We start from the raw sequence: 17,619 nt of genomic DNA on the forward strand, positions 1-17,619 counted from the left end.
TGGCGCAGTGGAGGTGGCCCTACGAGGTAATGAAAAGGGTCTCACCGGTCAATTACCTCATCAAGCAACCTGACAGGAGGAAGAAGGTCCAACTCTATCACATAGAAGACGTACCATGGACGAGAGGAGGAGGTGGCTTTGATGGCTCTGGAGGGCAAAGGAAAAGAGGAGGCTCTACCACAGGCGCGCCGTGGCCAAACTCTCCTACCGGAGCAGTCAAGACAGCTAGACAAGCTGATTATGAACTTCGGTCGAATATTCTCTCCATTCCCAGAACAAACAGATGTCCTGTTCCACCATATCCACACTGAACCCGGAAAGAAGGTGCATATCCGCCCTTACAGGATTCCTGAGGCTCGCCGAGTCATCGCTAAGAAAGAGGTAAGGGAGATGTTGAGGATGGGCGTGATCGAGCCATCGACGAGTGAGTGGTCCAGTCCCATAGTCCTGGTCCCCAAATCCGATGGTAGTATGAGACTCTGCAACAACTTTAGGGGCGTGAATGCCATCTCTACATTCGATGCGTATCCCATGCCCCGCGTGGATGAACTCTTAGAGCCCTTAGGAAAGGCCAAGTTCATCACTACCCTGGATTTGACGAAGGGATATTGGCAAGTGCCGGTGGCTCCGGAGGATCGCCCAAAGACTGTCTTCGCCGCCCCAGAGGGGCTTTTCCAGTATGTGAGGATGCCCTTTGGACTGCATGGTGCCGCTGCAACTTTCCAACGCCTCATGGATGCCATTCTACGGCCCCATCAAGAGTATGCAGCGGCATACATAGACGATGTGGTCATTCACAGCGAGGACTGGGATAATCACCTCCTGCGATTACGGGCGGTGCTCGTGAGTTTGGAAGCCACAGGGTTGACAGCCAATCCAAATAAATGCTGCCTGGGCCTGTCCGAAACGGAATACCTGGGGTACACCGTGGGGAATGGGAAATACGCCCACAGGCAGAGAAGACCAGGGCAATTCGTGACTGGCCTCGACCCCGGACCAAGCGAGACGTTCGGGCCTTCTTAGGGATAACAGGATATTATCGCCGTTTTATCCCGGGATATGCAACCATTGCCAACCCCCTCACAAACCTCATCAGGAAAAACCTGCCAAACCAGGTAGAGTGGAAAGACGAGACGGAAGACGCCTTTCAATTGCTAAAAGATGGCCTGTGTTCTGATCCCATTCTACAGGCTCCAGACCTCTCACAAGAGTTCATTGTGCAGGTCGACGCCTCGGATACAGGGCTCGGGGCCGTACTAGCTCAGGGTAAAGGTGAAGCAGAGGATCCAATTCTCTTCATTAGTAGGAAGCTCAGCAATCGGGAACAGAGGTATGCGACCGTAGAGAAAGAGGCCTTAGCCATCAAGTGGGCCCTTGATTATCTCCGGTACAACCTACTGGGTCGGAGGTTTGCATTAGTTACTGGCCATGCGCCCCTCACGTGGATGGCTGGTAAGAGAAACAATAACAACAGAATAGCCAGATGGTTTTTGTCTTTACAACCGTTCTCTTTCCATGTCATCCACAGGGCCGGATCGAGGAACGGGAATGCAGACGCGCTGTCCCGACACGACCAAGACGGTGCGTCTGGCGCCCGACCCTTTGGTTCGGTCCTGGGGGGGAAGGTATGTGGAAGGACCACCAGAGGGCAGGCTGGGCTCATGGATAGTAGCCCAACAAGGCATGGGAGACAAGGTAACCAGAGGCAATTAAGCACAGCTGACGGTACTAATGACATACTCTCCTTCCCCTATAAGAGAGAGAATGGAACCAGCAGAGAGGGGAGGGGAAAACTATCTCTGGAAGATGGCCACCGAGAGAAAGGAGCTATCCAGGAAGAACCACTAAGACGATGACAATCCCGTGACTATGTTTTTCCTTGGAAGATTTTCACTGATTATGTTGGCGTGTTTTTGTTGACCAAATGCCCTCAATAGAGAACTGTGTTCAATCAAGAAAACCTACTCCTGACTCGTTTATTCCACCTTCCTGCTTTAGAGTGACGCCCAATTACTTGGTCCGCTCACACAACTTAACACATCCCATAATTAAGCCACCATACAGTAGATAAGACCGGGAGACCTCAGGTACCAGCAAATGGTGAGTGAATATCTATTAGCCTTTCCCTGCTATATCTGGTAGCTAGGCCAGTCGGTGACATGTGTTGAGCTAACTCTTAAGGAAAAAACACATGAATTGCAAATCTTAATGTAAAGGTAATGTGAAGCAACATGTGATAACATAAAAATACACATGACAACATGTTAGCCGATGTGAGAACATGATGTCGTGAAATTAACGTGAAATAAATGTGACAAAAAGAGGATGCAAAATCTCAACATGTGATAACATGAAGCTACAAGTGACAGCATGTAAAAAAAACTAAATGTGACATGGGGAGGCAAAATTTCGACATGTGATCCCATGAATATGACACTGTATTTTTATTGCTAAATTATGGTGTTAATGGACAGTATGATGCTTTATTTAAAAAACAGTCCACTTTCTTTTTTATTTAACCAGGCAAGTCAGTTAAAAATGAATTCTTATTTACAATGACAGCCTACCCCAGCCAAACCCGTACGACGCTGGGCCAATTGTGCGCCACCTTATGGGATTCCCAATAACGGGCCGGATGTGATACAGCCTGGAATCGAAACAAGGAACACCTCTTGCACCAGGATGCAGTGCCTTAGACTGCTGTAACACTCTGGAGCCCTATTATTTGAATCACTTGGTAACCAACCTGAGAACCGCTTGGTTGCTAGCTATCTGAAATTCCTGCTGTGTCACAAGGTCTGTAGACATAAAGGAGATCAGCTATATATTTATTGCCAAGAACACACTTGTACACTTCGCCTAAAGTTGCAGTGAAAATAAAGTAAATATATACACAACAACTTGTAGGCGTTATTTATATCAAGAAACATTATGCTGATGTCGCTCTTGATGCTGGTGATTCTTTGATCCACCTCTATGCAGACAACACCATTCTGTATACATCTAGTCCTGCTTTGGACACTGTGTTAACTAATCTCCAAACGAGCTTCAACGCCATACAACACTTCTACCGTGGTCTCCAACTGCTTTTAAATGCTAGTAAAACTAAGTGCATGCTCTTCAACCGATTTCTTCCCGCACCCAACCGCCCGACGAGCATCACTACTCTGGATGGTTCTGACTTAGAATATGTGGACAACTACAAATATCTAGGTGTCTGTTTAGACTGTAAACTCTCCTTCCAGACTCACATTAAGCATCTCCAATCCAAAATTAAATCTAGAATCGACTTCCTATTTTGCAACAAAGCCTCCTTCACTCATGCCGCCAAACATACCCGCGTAAAACTGACTATGCTACCGATCCTTGACTTCGGCGATGTCATTTACACAATAGCCCCCAACACTCTACTCAGCAAACTGGACGCAGTCTATCACAGTGCCATCCGTTTTATCACCATAACCCCATATACTACCCACCACTGCGACCTGTATGCTCTCGTTGGCTGGCCCTCACTACATATCTGTTGCCAAACCCACTGACTTCAGGTCATCTATAAGTTTTTGGTAGGTAAAGCCCTGCCTTATCTCAGCTCACTGTTCACCATAGCAATACCCACCCGTAGCACGCGCTCCAACAGGTATATTGCACTGGTCATCCCCAAAGCCAACACTTCCTAAGGCTGCCTTTCCTTCCAGTTCTCTGCTGCCAACGAATTGCAAAAATCTCTGAAGCTGGAGTCTTATAACTCCCTCGCTAACTTTAAGCATCACCTGTCAGAGCAGCTTACTGATCACTGTATCTGTGCACAGCCAATCTGTAAATAGCACACCCGACTACCTCATCCCCATATTATTACTTACCCTCTTGCTCTTTTGCACCCCAGTATATCTACTTGCACATCATCATCTGCACATCTATCACTCCAGTATTAATGCTGAATTGTAATTATTTTCGCCTCTATGGCTTATTTAGTGCCTACCTCCTCACTCTTCTACATATGCACACACTGTACATAGATCTTTCTATTTTTCTTTACTTTTGTGTTATTGACTGTACGTTTGTTTAGGTTTAACTCTGTGTTGTTATTTTTGTCGCACTGCTTTGCTTTATCTTGGCCAGGTCGCAGTTGTAAATGAATATTTGATCTCAATTGGCCTGTCTGGTTAAATAAATGTGAAATAATTTATTTTTTAAAATTCTGATTTCAATTACTGTAGAATCTTGTACTGTGACCACCATTGGGAGCTTGAATGGAATTTGAATTCATAACCTCTCAGTCGATAACAACCTGAAATGTCCTGCTACAGTGCAGCTACACCACCAGATCTGTGAGTGTGAAATACATATGGGCCACGGCAGACTCGACAGCCTTGGTTTCTCAAATGATTGCCTCGCCTGGTTCACCAACTACTTCTCTTCTCTGATAGAGTTCAGTGTGTCAAATCGGAGGGTCTGCTGTCCGGACCTCTGGCAGTCTCTATGGGGGTGCCACAGGGTTCAATTCTTGGACCGACTCTCTTCTCTGTATACATCAATGAGATCGCTCTTGCTGCTGGTGAGTCTCTGATCCACCTCTACGCAGACGACACCATTCTGTATACTTCTGGCCCTTCTTTGGACACTGTGTTAACAACCCTCCAGGCAAGCTTCAATGCCATACAACTCTCCTTCCGTGGCCTCCAATTGCTCTTAAATACAAGTAAAACTAAATGCATGCTCTTCAACCGATCGCTACCTGCACCTGCCCGCCTGTCCAACATCACTACTCTGGACAGCTCTGACTTAAAATACGTGGACAACTACAAATACTTATGTGTGTGGTTAGACTGTAAACTCTCCTTCCAGACCCATATCAAACATCTCCAATCCAAAGTTAAATCTAGAATTGGCTTCCTATTTCGCAACAAAGCATCCTTCACTCATGCTGCCAAACATACCCTTGTAAAACTGACCATCCTACCAATCCTCGACTTTGGCGATGTCATTTACAAATTAGCCTCCAATACCCTACTCAACAAATTGGATGCAGTCTATCACAGTGCAATCCGTTTTGTCACCAAAGCCCCATATACTACCCACCATTGCGACCTGTACGCTCTCGTTGGCTGGCCCTCGTCGCCAAACCCACTGGCTCCATGTCATCTACAAGACCCTGCTAGGTAAAGTCCCCCCTCATCTCAGCTCGCTGGTCACCATAGCATCTCCCACCTGTAGCACACGCTCCAGCAGGTATATCTCTCTAGTCACCCCCAAAACCAATTCTTTCTTTGGCCGCCTCTCCTTCCAGTTCTCTGTTGCCAATGACTGGAACGAACTACAAAAATCTCTGAAACTGGAAACACTTATCTCCCTCACTAGCTTTAAGCACCAACTGTCAGAGCAGCTCACAGATTACTGCACCTGTACATAGCCCAACTATAATTTAGCACAAACAACTACCTCTTTCCCTACTGTATTTAATTTATTTATTTTGCTCCTTTGCACCCCATTATTTGTATTTCTACTTTGCACATTCTTCCACTGCAAATCTACCATTCCAGTGTTTTACTTGCTATATTGTATTTACTTTGCCACCATGGCCTTTTTTTGCCTTTACCTCCCTTATCTCACCTCATTTGTTCACATCGTATATAGACTTGTTAATACTGTATTATTGACTGTATGTTTGTTTTACTTCATGTGTAACTCTGTGTCGTTGTATGTGTCGAACTGCTTTGCTTTAACCTGGCCAGGTCGCAATTGCAAATGAGAACTTGTTCTCAACTTGCCTACCTGGTTAAATAAAGGTGAAATAAAATAAAATAAACATACATATTGGCAGGATTGCATTTCTGCATTATTCAACGCTGCCCAGAATCAAGTAAATATTTGTGCAATTATCACCACCAACGTAACATTTAGGTAAAACTAGCAGTGCTCAAGCAGCTGTTGTAGCAGTTGAAGTGTTTGATGGTTATGCCGATGCAAGTCAAGCAAACTTTGGAAGAGCATGCGTCACTAATGAGCTGCACTGTAAAGAGGTTATTGTGCTTTTTAGAGTACGTTAATTGCAACTTGTTGCAAGAAGTTGCTGTGAATTTGTAATTTTTTACTTGGAAACAACTAGTTAGTAAGTTATTGTCAAATTAACAGATACATACTGCCAATTTTTGGGGGACAGTAACCAATCTTTGCTCGTAACCTCCTGTGCATTCACCGACTCTTCTGTTGACAACATGTGCATCACTTGCTGATTGGCAGCATAGTTTGCTGTTGTAAATTTAATGACAAAATACAGTTCAGCTGTGGAAATACATAAAAAGTAGCTGGTAACTTACTATAAAATAATCTGTGTATCATGTTAATTTGCATGACGGACAAAAAGTAGTGTGCATTGCAACTGACAGTAAACATATATCAAAACACTAATACAGTATCCTATTATTATTATTTCACATGTGGAAAATCATGTTTTTCACATGTGAAGTCACTGTTCAGCTAAAGTATGACACCACCAGGGATTTGAACACACAACCTCTGGATTTGAGGTATGCTGCCCTTACTGCTGCACAACAAAGTCTGTAACATTCTCATACACATTCAACAACTATAATACATCTCTGCACTTAGCAAAATAATGACATCTGCACTGCTATTTTAGTTATCAATTATTCTGACTATTCTCTCATCATTGATTACATTTACTTATTTCAGCAATTTGAGGGTTTTCTGTGACGTTGTCTAATGTTGGTGGGCATATTATTTTACTTTAATGTTACACCTGAATCTCAGATTTTCTAAAAAATACACTGAATCAGGTGAGAGTATTGTTTAGCAAGTCTGAGATGTACTTTGAATTCCAAAGTCTAGGAATACAGGTGAAATGAGTTAATGACACAGACATGGTGGCGTAGCAGGACGATTGGAATGCAGTGAACCAAGAGGTTGTGAGGTCTAATCCCAGGTAAAGACAGGTTGAATAATAAGTGCTATATAAATAAACATACACAATGTAGTTATGTGTCCAATATGTAAGTTGAAAACACTGTGTGTGTATCATGAAGACACATTTTTGTTTGCAGGGCATCCATCACCTGTGAAATCTCGTGTGAAAACTTGAGTCCATAAGTGGAAGGTTATGCGATCACGTGCAAATCCACATGTGAAATATCATCATGTGAAGTGTTCCAAAAACACATAGTTTCACATGAAATGTTTCATTAACACATGGTTTCACATGTGAAAATCCACATCACCACATGTGAATTATTCCAAAAATACATGGTTTCACATGTGCAAAACGTGGAAATGTCACATGTGAAATCATGTGATTTTCCACATGTGAAATTATGTGGTGTTTACATAAGGGAAGTCTTTTAACATCCATCCCATTGAGGCCTTCTCTCTCTGAGCAACCCTTATTGCAGGGGAAACCAATTAGGGCCACGCACAGCCAATGATCTTAATGATACCACTAGCTGTTTATGGCTTTGACATTAGAGGGAGAGAGAGATAAGAGAGAGAGAAAGAGACAGAGAGCGAGAGAGAAAGAGAGGAGAGAGAGAGTAGAGCGAGAGCAGACTTGTTCAGAGTCGGTGTGGTTCCCCTCCATGCTACCAATTACCCTGGGGTCTGACTCCCTCTCCCTCTCCAGTCAAACTGTATATGCCATCTTTATGACAAGTTAATAGAAACCAGACGAGCCAGACTCAGTCTTGTATTACCATAACCACTGTAAAGGCTAATCCCATCACTGTAAACAGCGGATTTGTGTTGAATAATAAAACTGTTAGACAGAGCAAACATATCATGACACCCCCTCAGTCCAGTATAGAGTATAGAGTGGTACAGCTTTTAGTTCTGAGGGTGATTTCTCCTAAATAGATTATGTTAGTTTTATGTGAAATGGGATTGCTTTCTATGAAATAACCCTATTGCTCCCCTCCACTAGCAGAAAGCTATTATGATCCTGATTATAACCACCTCCCGTATAGTTTTCTCAGAAACATAATAGGCAGTGTAGCCTGTTGTAGCCTATTACTAAGAATATACGCTTCTAAAAAAGAGGAGCCCCTGCAGTGCCTATAACAGACAAGAAGCTGCATCCCAAAGGGCACCCTACTCCCTGTCTTCAGAAAGTATTCATACCCCTTGAATTATTCCACATTTTGTTGTGTTACAGCTTGATTTCAAAATTGATTAAATATATTTTTTTACACACAACACCCCCTAACAACAAAGGGAAAACATGTTTATTGAAATTTTTGCACATTTATTGAAAATTAAAAACAGAAATGTCTCATTTACATAAACATTCACACCCCTGGGTCAATCCTTTGTAGAAGCACATTTGGCAGGGATTATAGCCATGAGTCTTTCTGGGTAAGTCTCTAAGCTTTCCACACCTGGATTGCACAACATTTGTCCATTATTCTTTTGAAATTTCTTCAAGCTCTGTCAAATTGGTTATTGATCATTGCTTGTCAACCATGTTTAGGTCTTGCCATAGATTTTCAAGTAGATTTAAGTCAAAACTGTAACTCGGCCACTCAGGAACATTCACTGGCTTCTTGGTAGGCAACTACAGTGTAGATTTGGCCTTGTGTTTTAGCTGCATTCCGTTTATTTTTTATCCTGAAAAACTCCCCAGTCCTTAACGATTACAAGTATACCCATAACATAATGCAGCCACCACTATAATGGGGCTCCAGAGTGGCGCAGCGGTCTAAGGCACTACATTGCATGCAGCATTACTACGGTGTTGGGTTCATATCCTGGGCTGTGCCACAACCAGCCGTGGTCGTGAGTCCCATAGGATGGCGCACAATTGGCACAGCGTCGTCTGGGTTAAGGGAGGGTTTGGCAGATGGGGCTTTACTTGGCTCATTGTGCTCAAATGACTCATTGTGGTGGGCAGGCTGACCCCAAATGCCAGATGAACGGTGTATTCTCTGAAACATTGGTGCGGCTGGCTGGTGGGTCTTAAGGATGTTGTTAAGTGGGTCATGTTTCTGGCGGACACATGACTTCAAATCAAATTTTATTGGTCACATACACATGGTTAGCAGATGTTAATGCGAGTGTAGCGAAATGCTTTTGCTTCTAGTTCTTGTTAATATCTAACAAGTATTCTAACAATTTCACAACTACCTAACTAACTAACTACTTGCCTACCTGGTTAAATAAAGGTTAAATAAATTAAATAAATAATAAAAAATGTAAAGGGATGGAATAAGAATATGTAAATATAAATATATGGATGAGCGATGGCCGAGTGGCATAGGCAAGATGCAACAGATGGTATAAAATACAGTATATACATATGAGATGTGTAATGTAAACATTACTCATCTCATATGTAAACATTATTAAAGTGGCATTTTTTTGAAGTGACAAGTGATCCATTTATTAAAGTGGCTAGAGATTTGAGTCAGTATGTAGGCAGCAGTCTCTCTGTGTTAGCGATAGCTGTTTAACAGTCTGATGGCCTTGAGATAGAAGCTGTTTTTCAGTCTCTCGGTCCCAGCTTTGATGCACCTGTACTGACCACGTCTTCTGGATGGTAGCGGGGTGAACAGGCAGTGGCTCGGGTGGTTGTAGTCTTCGATGATCTTCTTGGCCTTCCTGTGACATCAGGTGGTGTAGGTGTCCTGGAGGGCAGGTATTTTACCCCCGGTGATGCTTTGTGCAGACTGCACCACCCTCTGGAGAGCCTTACGGTTGAAGGCGGTGCAGTTGCCATACCAGGCGATGATACAGCCCAACAGGATGCTCTCAATTCTGTAAAAGTCTGTGAGGGTTTAGGCGACAAGCCAAATTTCGAAACCTTCTTCACCACACTGTCTCTGTGGGTGGACCATTTCAATTTGTCTGTGATGTGTACGCCGAGGAACTTAAAACTTTTCACCTTCTCCACTGCTGTCCCGTCGATGTGGATTGGGGGTTGCTCCCTCTGTTTCCTGAAATCCACTATTATCTCCTTTGTTTTGTTGACATTGAGTGAAATTTTGTTTTCCTGACATCGCACTCCGAGTGCCCTCACCTCCTCCCTGTAGGCTGTCTCGCCGTTGTTGGTAATTTAAGCCTACTACTGTTGTGTTGTCTGCAAACGTGATGATTGATTTGGAGGCGTGCATGGCCGCGCAGTCATGGGTGAACAGGGATTACAGGAGGGGGCACGCACCCCTGTGGGACACTAGTGGAGATGTTGTTTCCTACCTTCACCACCTGGGGGCGGCCCGTCAGGAAGTCCAGGACCCAGTTGCACAGGGCAGGGTTGAGATCCAGGGCCTCAAGCTTAATGATGAGCTTGGAGGGTACTATGGTGTTGAATGCTGAGCTATAGTCAATGAACAGCATTCTTACATAGGTATTCCTCTTGTCTAGGGTAGTGTGCAGTGTGATGACGATTGCATTGTCTGTGGACCTGTTATGCAAACTGAAGTGGGTCTAGGGTGGCAGGTAAGGTGGAGGTTATGTGGTCCTTGACTAGTCTCTCAAAGCACTTCATGATGACAGAAGTGAATGCAATGGGGCAATAGTAATCTTTGCCTTCTTGGGTACAGGAACAATGGTGGCCATCTTGAAGCATGTGGGGACAGCAGACTGGGATAGAGAGCGATGTCCGTAAACATACCAGCCAGCTAGTCTGCATACCTTCGCCTCTCTAGAGCCCGTTGGGGAGTTGCAGCGATGAGCCAAGATTGAAAAAAGTGGGTAAAATAACAATATGGAGAGTGTTATTCAGTAATGTATTGGATTTGCCCCAAACATAACACTTTGTATTCAGGACAAAAAGTCAATTGCATTGGAACATTTTTTGCAGTATTACTTTGGTGCCTTGTTGCAAACAGAATGCATGTTTTCCTTCTTTTCACTCTGTCACTTAGGTTAGTATTGTGGAGTAACTGCAATGTTGTTGATCCATCCTCAGTTTTCTCCTTTCACATCCATTAAACTATGTAACCGTTTTAAAGTCACCATTGGCCTCATGGTGAAATCCCTGAGCGGTTTCCTTCCTCTCCGGTTAGGAAGGACACCTGTATTTTTGTAGTGACTAGGTGTATTGATACACCATCCAAAGTGTAATTAATAACTTCACCATGCTCAAAGGGATATTTAAATGTTTTACCAACCTACCAATAGGTGCCCTTCTTTGCAAGGCATTGGAAAACCTCCCCCCTTGCCTTTGTGGTTGAATCTGTGTTTGAAATTCACTGCTTGATTGAGGGACCTTACAGATAATTGTATGTGTGGAGGACAGAGATGAGGTAGTCATTCATAAATCATGTTAAACACTATTGCACAGAGTGAATCCATGCAACGTATTATGGGACTTGATAAGCACATTTTTTCTCCTGCTTGCCATACAAAGGGGTTGAATACTTATTGATCCTAGACATTTCCACTGTTCCTTTTTTATTAATTTGTATCTGTTAATTTTTTTTATTTTTTATTTTTTATTAATTTATACTTTCTGAAGGCACTGTAGTGCACTACAGAGCCCTAAGGGCCTGGGTCAAAAGTAGTGCACTATGTAGGGAATAGTGGGCATTTGGGACACACAGAGACTCTGCTGGGCTTCTCTCTTAGTGGCTGCTGCTGCTGCCTCTCTTTCTCAATAATAACAGCATTGTGTTAAATGGCTCAGGGTTATTTTGGTCCCCTGGTCTCCACAGTCATGTGACAGTAGAGCAGAGTGCTGTAGTGTAACTGCTGCTGTGTAGTAGCCTCAAGGAGATGATGGCTGGGCAGCGCCAGTTAGTCAAAAACACAAGACAAGACATCATGTTAATCAGCCTCAAGGTTTCAACTGATGACCTCAGCAAACTCCTGTCAGCCCTGACCTCCATGTAGAACAATAGAGGACTAACTGCAGACAGAGTCTGCGTCCTAAACGGCACCCTATTCCCTACATAGGGAACAAGGTGACATTTGGGACGCAAGCAGAGGCTCCCATGTTACTGAACTGTTTAACCAACCACCTCTAAACCTCCAAAGCAAGTGAATAAAGCGTACAGTACCTTTGGTGGCTTGAAGGGGTAGTCGGATGAGAAGGTGATATCTAGGAAGAAGACCCCTCCCTCGTACACAGAGCCTGGTGGCCCCAGGATGGTGGATCTCCATTCATAGATGTTGTCTCCCTTGGGTCCCGCACTGCAAATACACAAAGACAACAGCCAGAGTAAGTGAAACCCTTTCTGCCTTTATTGTTAAGCCTGACAAAGACTTACAGGTCAAAACGTTGCACTCAATAAAACTGTGGAAAAATTCAATAATGTGAGGGTCTTTATTTCATGACTTGATTTTTGGACCCTGCTATTACACCTCAGTTCCTCAGTTAGAGACCAGCATCACTCCTCCAGACCCATTTAAATGGATGTAAATGGACAAGCTATCACAGGGGAAAGTCACACAGTCAGGGCTCTGCCTGAATAGGCTGTAGAAGCATATCTTAACAGGAGAGATAGCTAGCTATGTGTTAATGTAGCACTCAGACAAGCAGGTGAATGAGGGGGTGGAAGCTGCCTTGAGCAGACAGACACTTATCTATACTGTCCTCACTATTCACCCTCGGCTCTATTACCATGTGATGAAAAGACATCGCACGCACGCACGCACGTGCGCACGCACGCACGCGCGCGCGCACGCACGCACGCACACACACACACACACACACACACACACACACACACACACACACACACACACACACACACACACACACACACACACACACACACACACACACACACACACACACGTCTGTCAGTAGCCTTGAGAGAGAGCTAGAGAGAGAGAGAGAGAGACAGAGAGGCCACTCACCACTCACCAGTCTCTCAGTAAAGTACTCGACCCATTGTCAATAGGACAATTGATAAAAATACACCCTGATTACAGCACTGTCAATAATACGGGTATAAATCAAATCAATACGACTGTACAAATGTATGATCACTAGCCTTGTCCCATATTGTATACGATGTCAGTCAGAGAAGTTAAATCAAACACAGGCTGATCATTATTATAATCCTGGTTTTGGAGCAAAATAAAACAGTTTGTTTTACCCATAAGATCTAGACAAAGAACTCTGAGCTAGAAGACAAAGGGACAGAATGCCAAAACAGGTGATGATGCTTTAACTATAGCCATCTGTCCTTCACTGGAGATATCTGGTGGTAGAGACAGATCAATCTTTTCACCTCTTCCCTCCACACATTAATCTGACAAGCCTTCAGCAGAGGCATGAGAAGCCCTTCTTTAAGCTGCCAGCCTGGCTGTCTGAGAGACACTCCCTCACCTTGTTACCTGATCTCACTGTTACTTACTATACAGGAGACTTTCATTTAGGAATCACTTAAATATTTTGTCTTGCCCATTCTCACTCTGAACGATACACATACACAATCCATGTCTCATTTGTCTCAAGGCTTAACAATCCTTCATTAACCTGCCTCCTCCCCTTCATCTACACTGATTGAAGAGGATATAGCAAGTGACATCAATAAGGGATCATAGCTGTCACCTGGATTCACCCAGTCAGTCTACATCATGGAAACAGAAGTTGATCTGTTTCCATTGTTCAACAGAAGTTGTTTTGTCCATTCTGTATATCACTCATTGGCCTATTCCTCTGTTCTGGCACATATTTACTATTCCCAGGGATCCTCTCAGAATCCCTCACCCTTCATCCACCCTCCACTACTTTCTTCACTGCCTCAGAATACGACACCTTCTGCACTACTCTGACCCTGTCCACATCAACCTGCCTCTGTCACACCAGACACCTCCGATCCCCAGTGACATGGGCACCACTACAGTTGACACGCGCAACTTTTCCCACAAAAACTACAAATTCCTCTGTCCCATGTCCTCCTGCACACTTCCCACATCTTGGAGTCTCCCTCCTACACACTGCTGCAACATGCCCATAAACGTGACACCTAGAACACCGCAGTGTATTTGGCACAACAGCTCTAACAGCATAACTCATATATCATAACATTACTTTGTCAGGTAAAGACTCTGAATCAAAGCTCAAAATAACAGACCGTGTCACCTCTGTTTCACCATGCTCCCCACCGAATCTGCGTCGCAACGAACGGTGGGTGTCACAAACACCAGGAATCTTCAACTTAAATTGCTCCACCTCTACATTTAACACTACCCCAGAAATCACTCCCTTCAATGGTGCAAAGCAAGATACAGGGCTTTCCCCAAGTTGCATCGCATGGAGTGCCTGTGCCCTTCGAGCTAAGGTAATACAAACAAACATCACAGGTCCACTTCGGGTTACCTTCACCGACTCAACAGCACCCACCATCTTTTCCACCCAACCTGAAACCACCCATGGATCAGCAAAAAGGCCTGGTTCCACCCTCTTCAAAAATCTCCCTCCCATTGGAACAAATGTATCTTTATCCTAACCATGTCTATCAATGCAAGGCTCGGGCTCCAAGCTCCTCACATCACCTTCTTCCCCTCCATTTCACCTCCAGAACTCAAACTGCCGTCCGGCTCACCCGGTTTGAACTTGACACCAATCTTCCTCAACATACCTTCTTCCCCATCATCGCTAGCCCCAACCTACATGTACAAATGACCTTGACTAACCTGTACCCCTGCACATTAACTCAGTTTCCGGTACACCTTTGATACAGCCTGGTTGTTGTTATTTTAATTGTGTTACTTTTTATTTATTTGGTAAATATGTTCTTAACTCTTAAGGGCTTGTAAGTAAGCATTTCACAGTAAGGTCTACATATGTTGTACTCGGCACATGTGACAAATACAGTTTGATTTAAATTTCACAGATTCAATCCCATCCTCCTCCCTTCACCAATTACCCTACACCTTCTGAAAATATTTTTAAGCCAAAATCTCTTTTTAGCCTCCTCGAGACATGCTAAGCCCTGTACTCCCTCCACTTCAAACTCAAACTGCTTCCCCTGCTCGAGTCATGTAGCCGATCGTTCCACTCAGAGAGTTCACGGAAATTAACACGATCGAGAAACAACACCACATGACTGAAACTATTTCTTGAATCAAATGTCCTGTTCTGTTTTGCTGAAATGTAGGTAAGGTCACAGACATTTCTAACACTGATCTGATTAAAATGCAGGAAAACCACATCAATGACTAAAAGTAACTCTAAACAGGATGATAGGAAAAGTGTTTCAAATCTGAACAGGAACAAGATATAGGTGTTTTCCTGGTTGGAAACTGACTGGAAAAAGCTGACTGTCATGTTTAATCTTGCATTCTAAACACCTGTGTTGAAGATGAGAACACCTATTGGCAAATCTAAATGCCTAATGTGTAAGTTTTCAACACTGACGTTTAAGTTATAAACGTGCCACGTTTCATGGTGTTACAGTGTAGCAATTGGGTAAATAAATTAAACAAGCTCCAGTAGGCTAATATTTTTTAAGCCCATAGTAATTGCTCCCAGTGGCGGAGCGGTCTAAAGCACTGCATCTCAGTGCTAGGGGCGTTACTACAGGCCCTGGTTTGATCCTGGGTTGCATCACAACCGGCCGTGATCGGGAGTCCCATAGGGCAGCACACAATTGGCACAGTGTCATCCGGGTTAGGAGAAGGTTTGGCCAGGGTAGGCCGTCATTGTAAAATAAGAATTTGTTCTTAACTGGCTTGCCTGGTTAAATAAATAAAAATATTGTATTATAGTATAATTATAACTCATATATCGGCCGATATTGGCCTTTTAACGCTATATAACGGTATGGGCCGATAACTCCACCGATACCGATATTCAAAAAAGAGGATGAAAAGGGAATCTCATGCTTATCAGAACACGTGTGGCCATTGTCAAGATGTGCCATTATTATCACAATGTATGAAATCAACATTTGAAGCATAGTTATTGGACAATTTGTCTTTTGGATTGCAATTTATGAGAATTCAGTGTGAAATGTTTTAACTTTTTAATTTCCCCGATGTAAAACAGTATTTTAGCAGATATATCGGGATCAGTAAGATGGTGCAGCTGTAAAACCTTTTGAGGATCTGAGGACCAATGCCAAATCTTTTCAGTCTCATGAGGGGGAATAGGTATTGTTGAGCCCTCTTCACGACTGTCTTGGTTTGCTTGGACCATGTTAGTTTGTTGGTGATGTGGACGCCAAGGAACTTGAAGCTCTCAACCTGCTCCACTACAGCCCCGTCGATGAGAATAGGGCCGTGCTCGGTCCTCCTTTTCCAATAGTCCACAATCATCTCCTTTGTCTTGATCACGTTGAGAGAGAGGTTGTTGTCCTGGCACCACACGGTCAGGTCTCTGACCTCCTCCCTTTAGGCTCATTGTTGTCAGTGATCAAGCCTACCACTGTTGTGTCATCAGCAAACGTAATGATGGTGTTGGAGTTGTGCCTGGCCGTGTAGTCATGAGCGAATGTGCACCGATAATAGTAAATTGACCATTCATTTCTAATCTACAATGTTTGTTTGCTTACAGTCATTTCTGTTAATGCATCCAATAAATGATTATTCCAGTCATTTACCATTCTCATTGACTATGAAATAACACATATGGAATCATGTCGTCCCCCCAAAAGTGTTAAACAAATCAAAACATATTTTAGATTCTTCAAAGTAGCCACCCTTTGCCTTGATGACAGCTTTGCACACTCTTGGCATTCTCTCAACCAGCTTCACTTGAAATGAGTTCCCACATATGCTGAGCACTTGTTGGCTGCTTTTCCTTCCCTCTGCGGTCCAACTCATCCCAAACCATCTCAATTGGGCTGAGGTCACTTTCCTTCTTGGTGGTCAAATAGGCCTTACACAGCCTGGAAGTATGTTGGGTCATTGTCCTGTTGAAAAACAAATTATAGTCCCACTAGGCGCAAACCAGGTGGGATGGCATATCGCTGCAGAATGGGGTGGTAGCCGTGCTGGTTAAGTGTGCCTTGAATTCTAAATAAGTCACCGACAGTGTCACCAGCATAGCACCCCCACACCTCCTCCTCCATGTTTCACAGTGGGAACCACAATGCAGAGATCATCCGTTCACCAACTCCGTGTCTCACAAAGACATGGCGGTTGGAGACAAAAATCTCAAATTTGGACTCATCAGACCAAAGGACAGATTTCCACTAGTGTAATGTCCATTGCTCGTGTTTCTTGGCCCAAGCAAGTCTCTTCTTATTATTGGTGTCCTTTAGTAATAGTTTCTTTGTGGCAAAGGGTGGCTACTTTGAAGAATCTAAAATCTAAAATGTATTTCAATGAATAGGTGTGTCCAAACTTTTTACTGGTACTGTATATACAGTGCCTTGCGAAAGTATTCGGCCCCATTGAACTTTGCGACCTTTTGCCACATGTCAGGCTTCAAACATAAAGATATAAAACTGTATTTTTTTGTGAAGAATCAACAACAAGTGGGACACAATCATGAAGTGGAACGACATTTATTGGATATTTCAAACTTTTTTAACAAATCAAAAACTGAAAAATTGGACGTGCAAAATTATTCAGCCCCTTTACTTTCAGTGCAGCAAACTCTCTCCAGGAGTTCAGTGAGGATCTCTGAATGATCCAATGTTGACCTAAATGACTAATGATGATAAATACAATACAATACAACCTGTGTGTAATCAAGTCTCCATATAAATGCAC

General features: G+C 43.5%; 1 protein-coding gene across 2 annotated transcripts in view; it reads right to left on the reverse strand.

The window, feature by feature from the left end:
* The window catches only part of LOC135547554 (ubiquitin-conjugating enzyme E2 E3), a 57,453-nt gene that overhangs the window by 9,730 nt on the left and 30,104 nt on the right, over positions 1 to 17,619 (reverse strand). For both annotated transcript variants that reach the window (XM_064976659.1, XM_064976660.1), the window contains exon 4: positions 12,006 to 12,138. In XM_064976659.1, the coding sequence (XP_064832731.1) occupies positions 12,006 to 12,138 (133 nt within the window). The remainder of the gene's footprint in view (positions 1 to 12,005; positions 12,139 to 17,619) is intronic.

Source organism: Oncorhynchus masou, chromosome 10, assembly GCF_036934945.1.
Source record: "Oncorhynchus masou masou isolate Uvic2021 chromosome 10, UVic_Omas_1.1, whole genome shotgun sequence".
NCBI classification, from domain to species: Eukaryota; Metazoa; Chordata; class Actinopteri; order Salmoniformes; family Salmonidae; genus Oncorhynchus; species Oncorhynchus masou.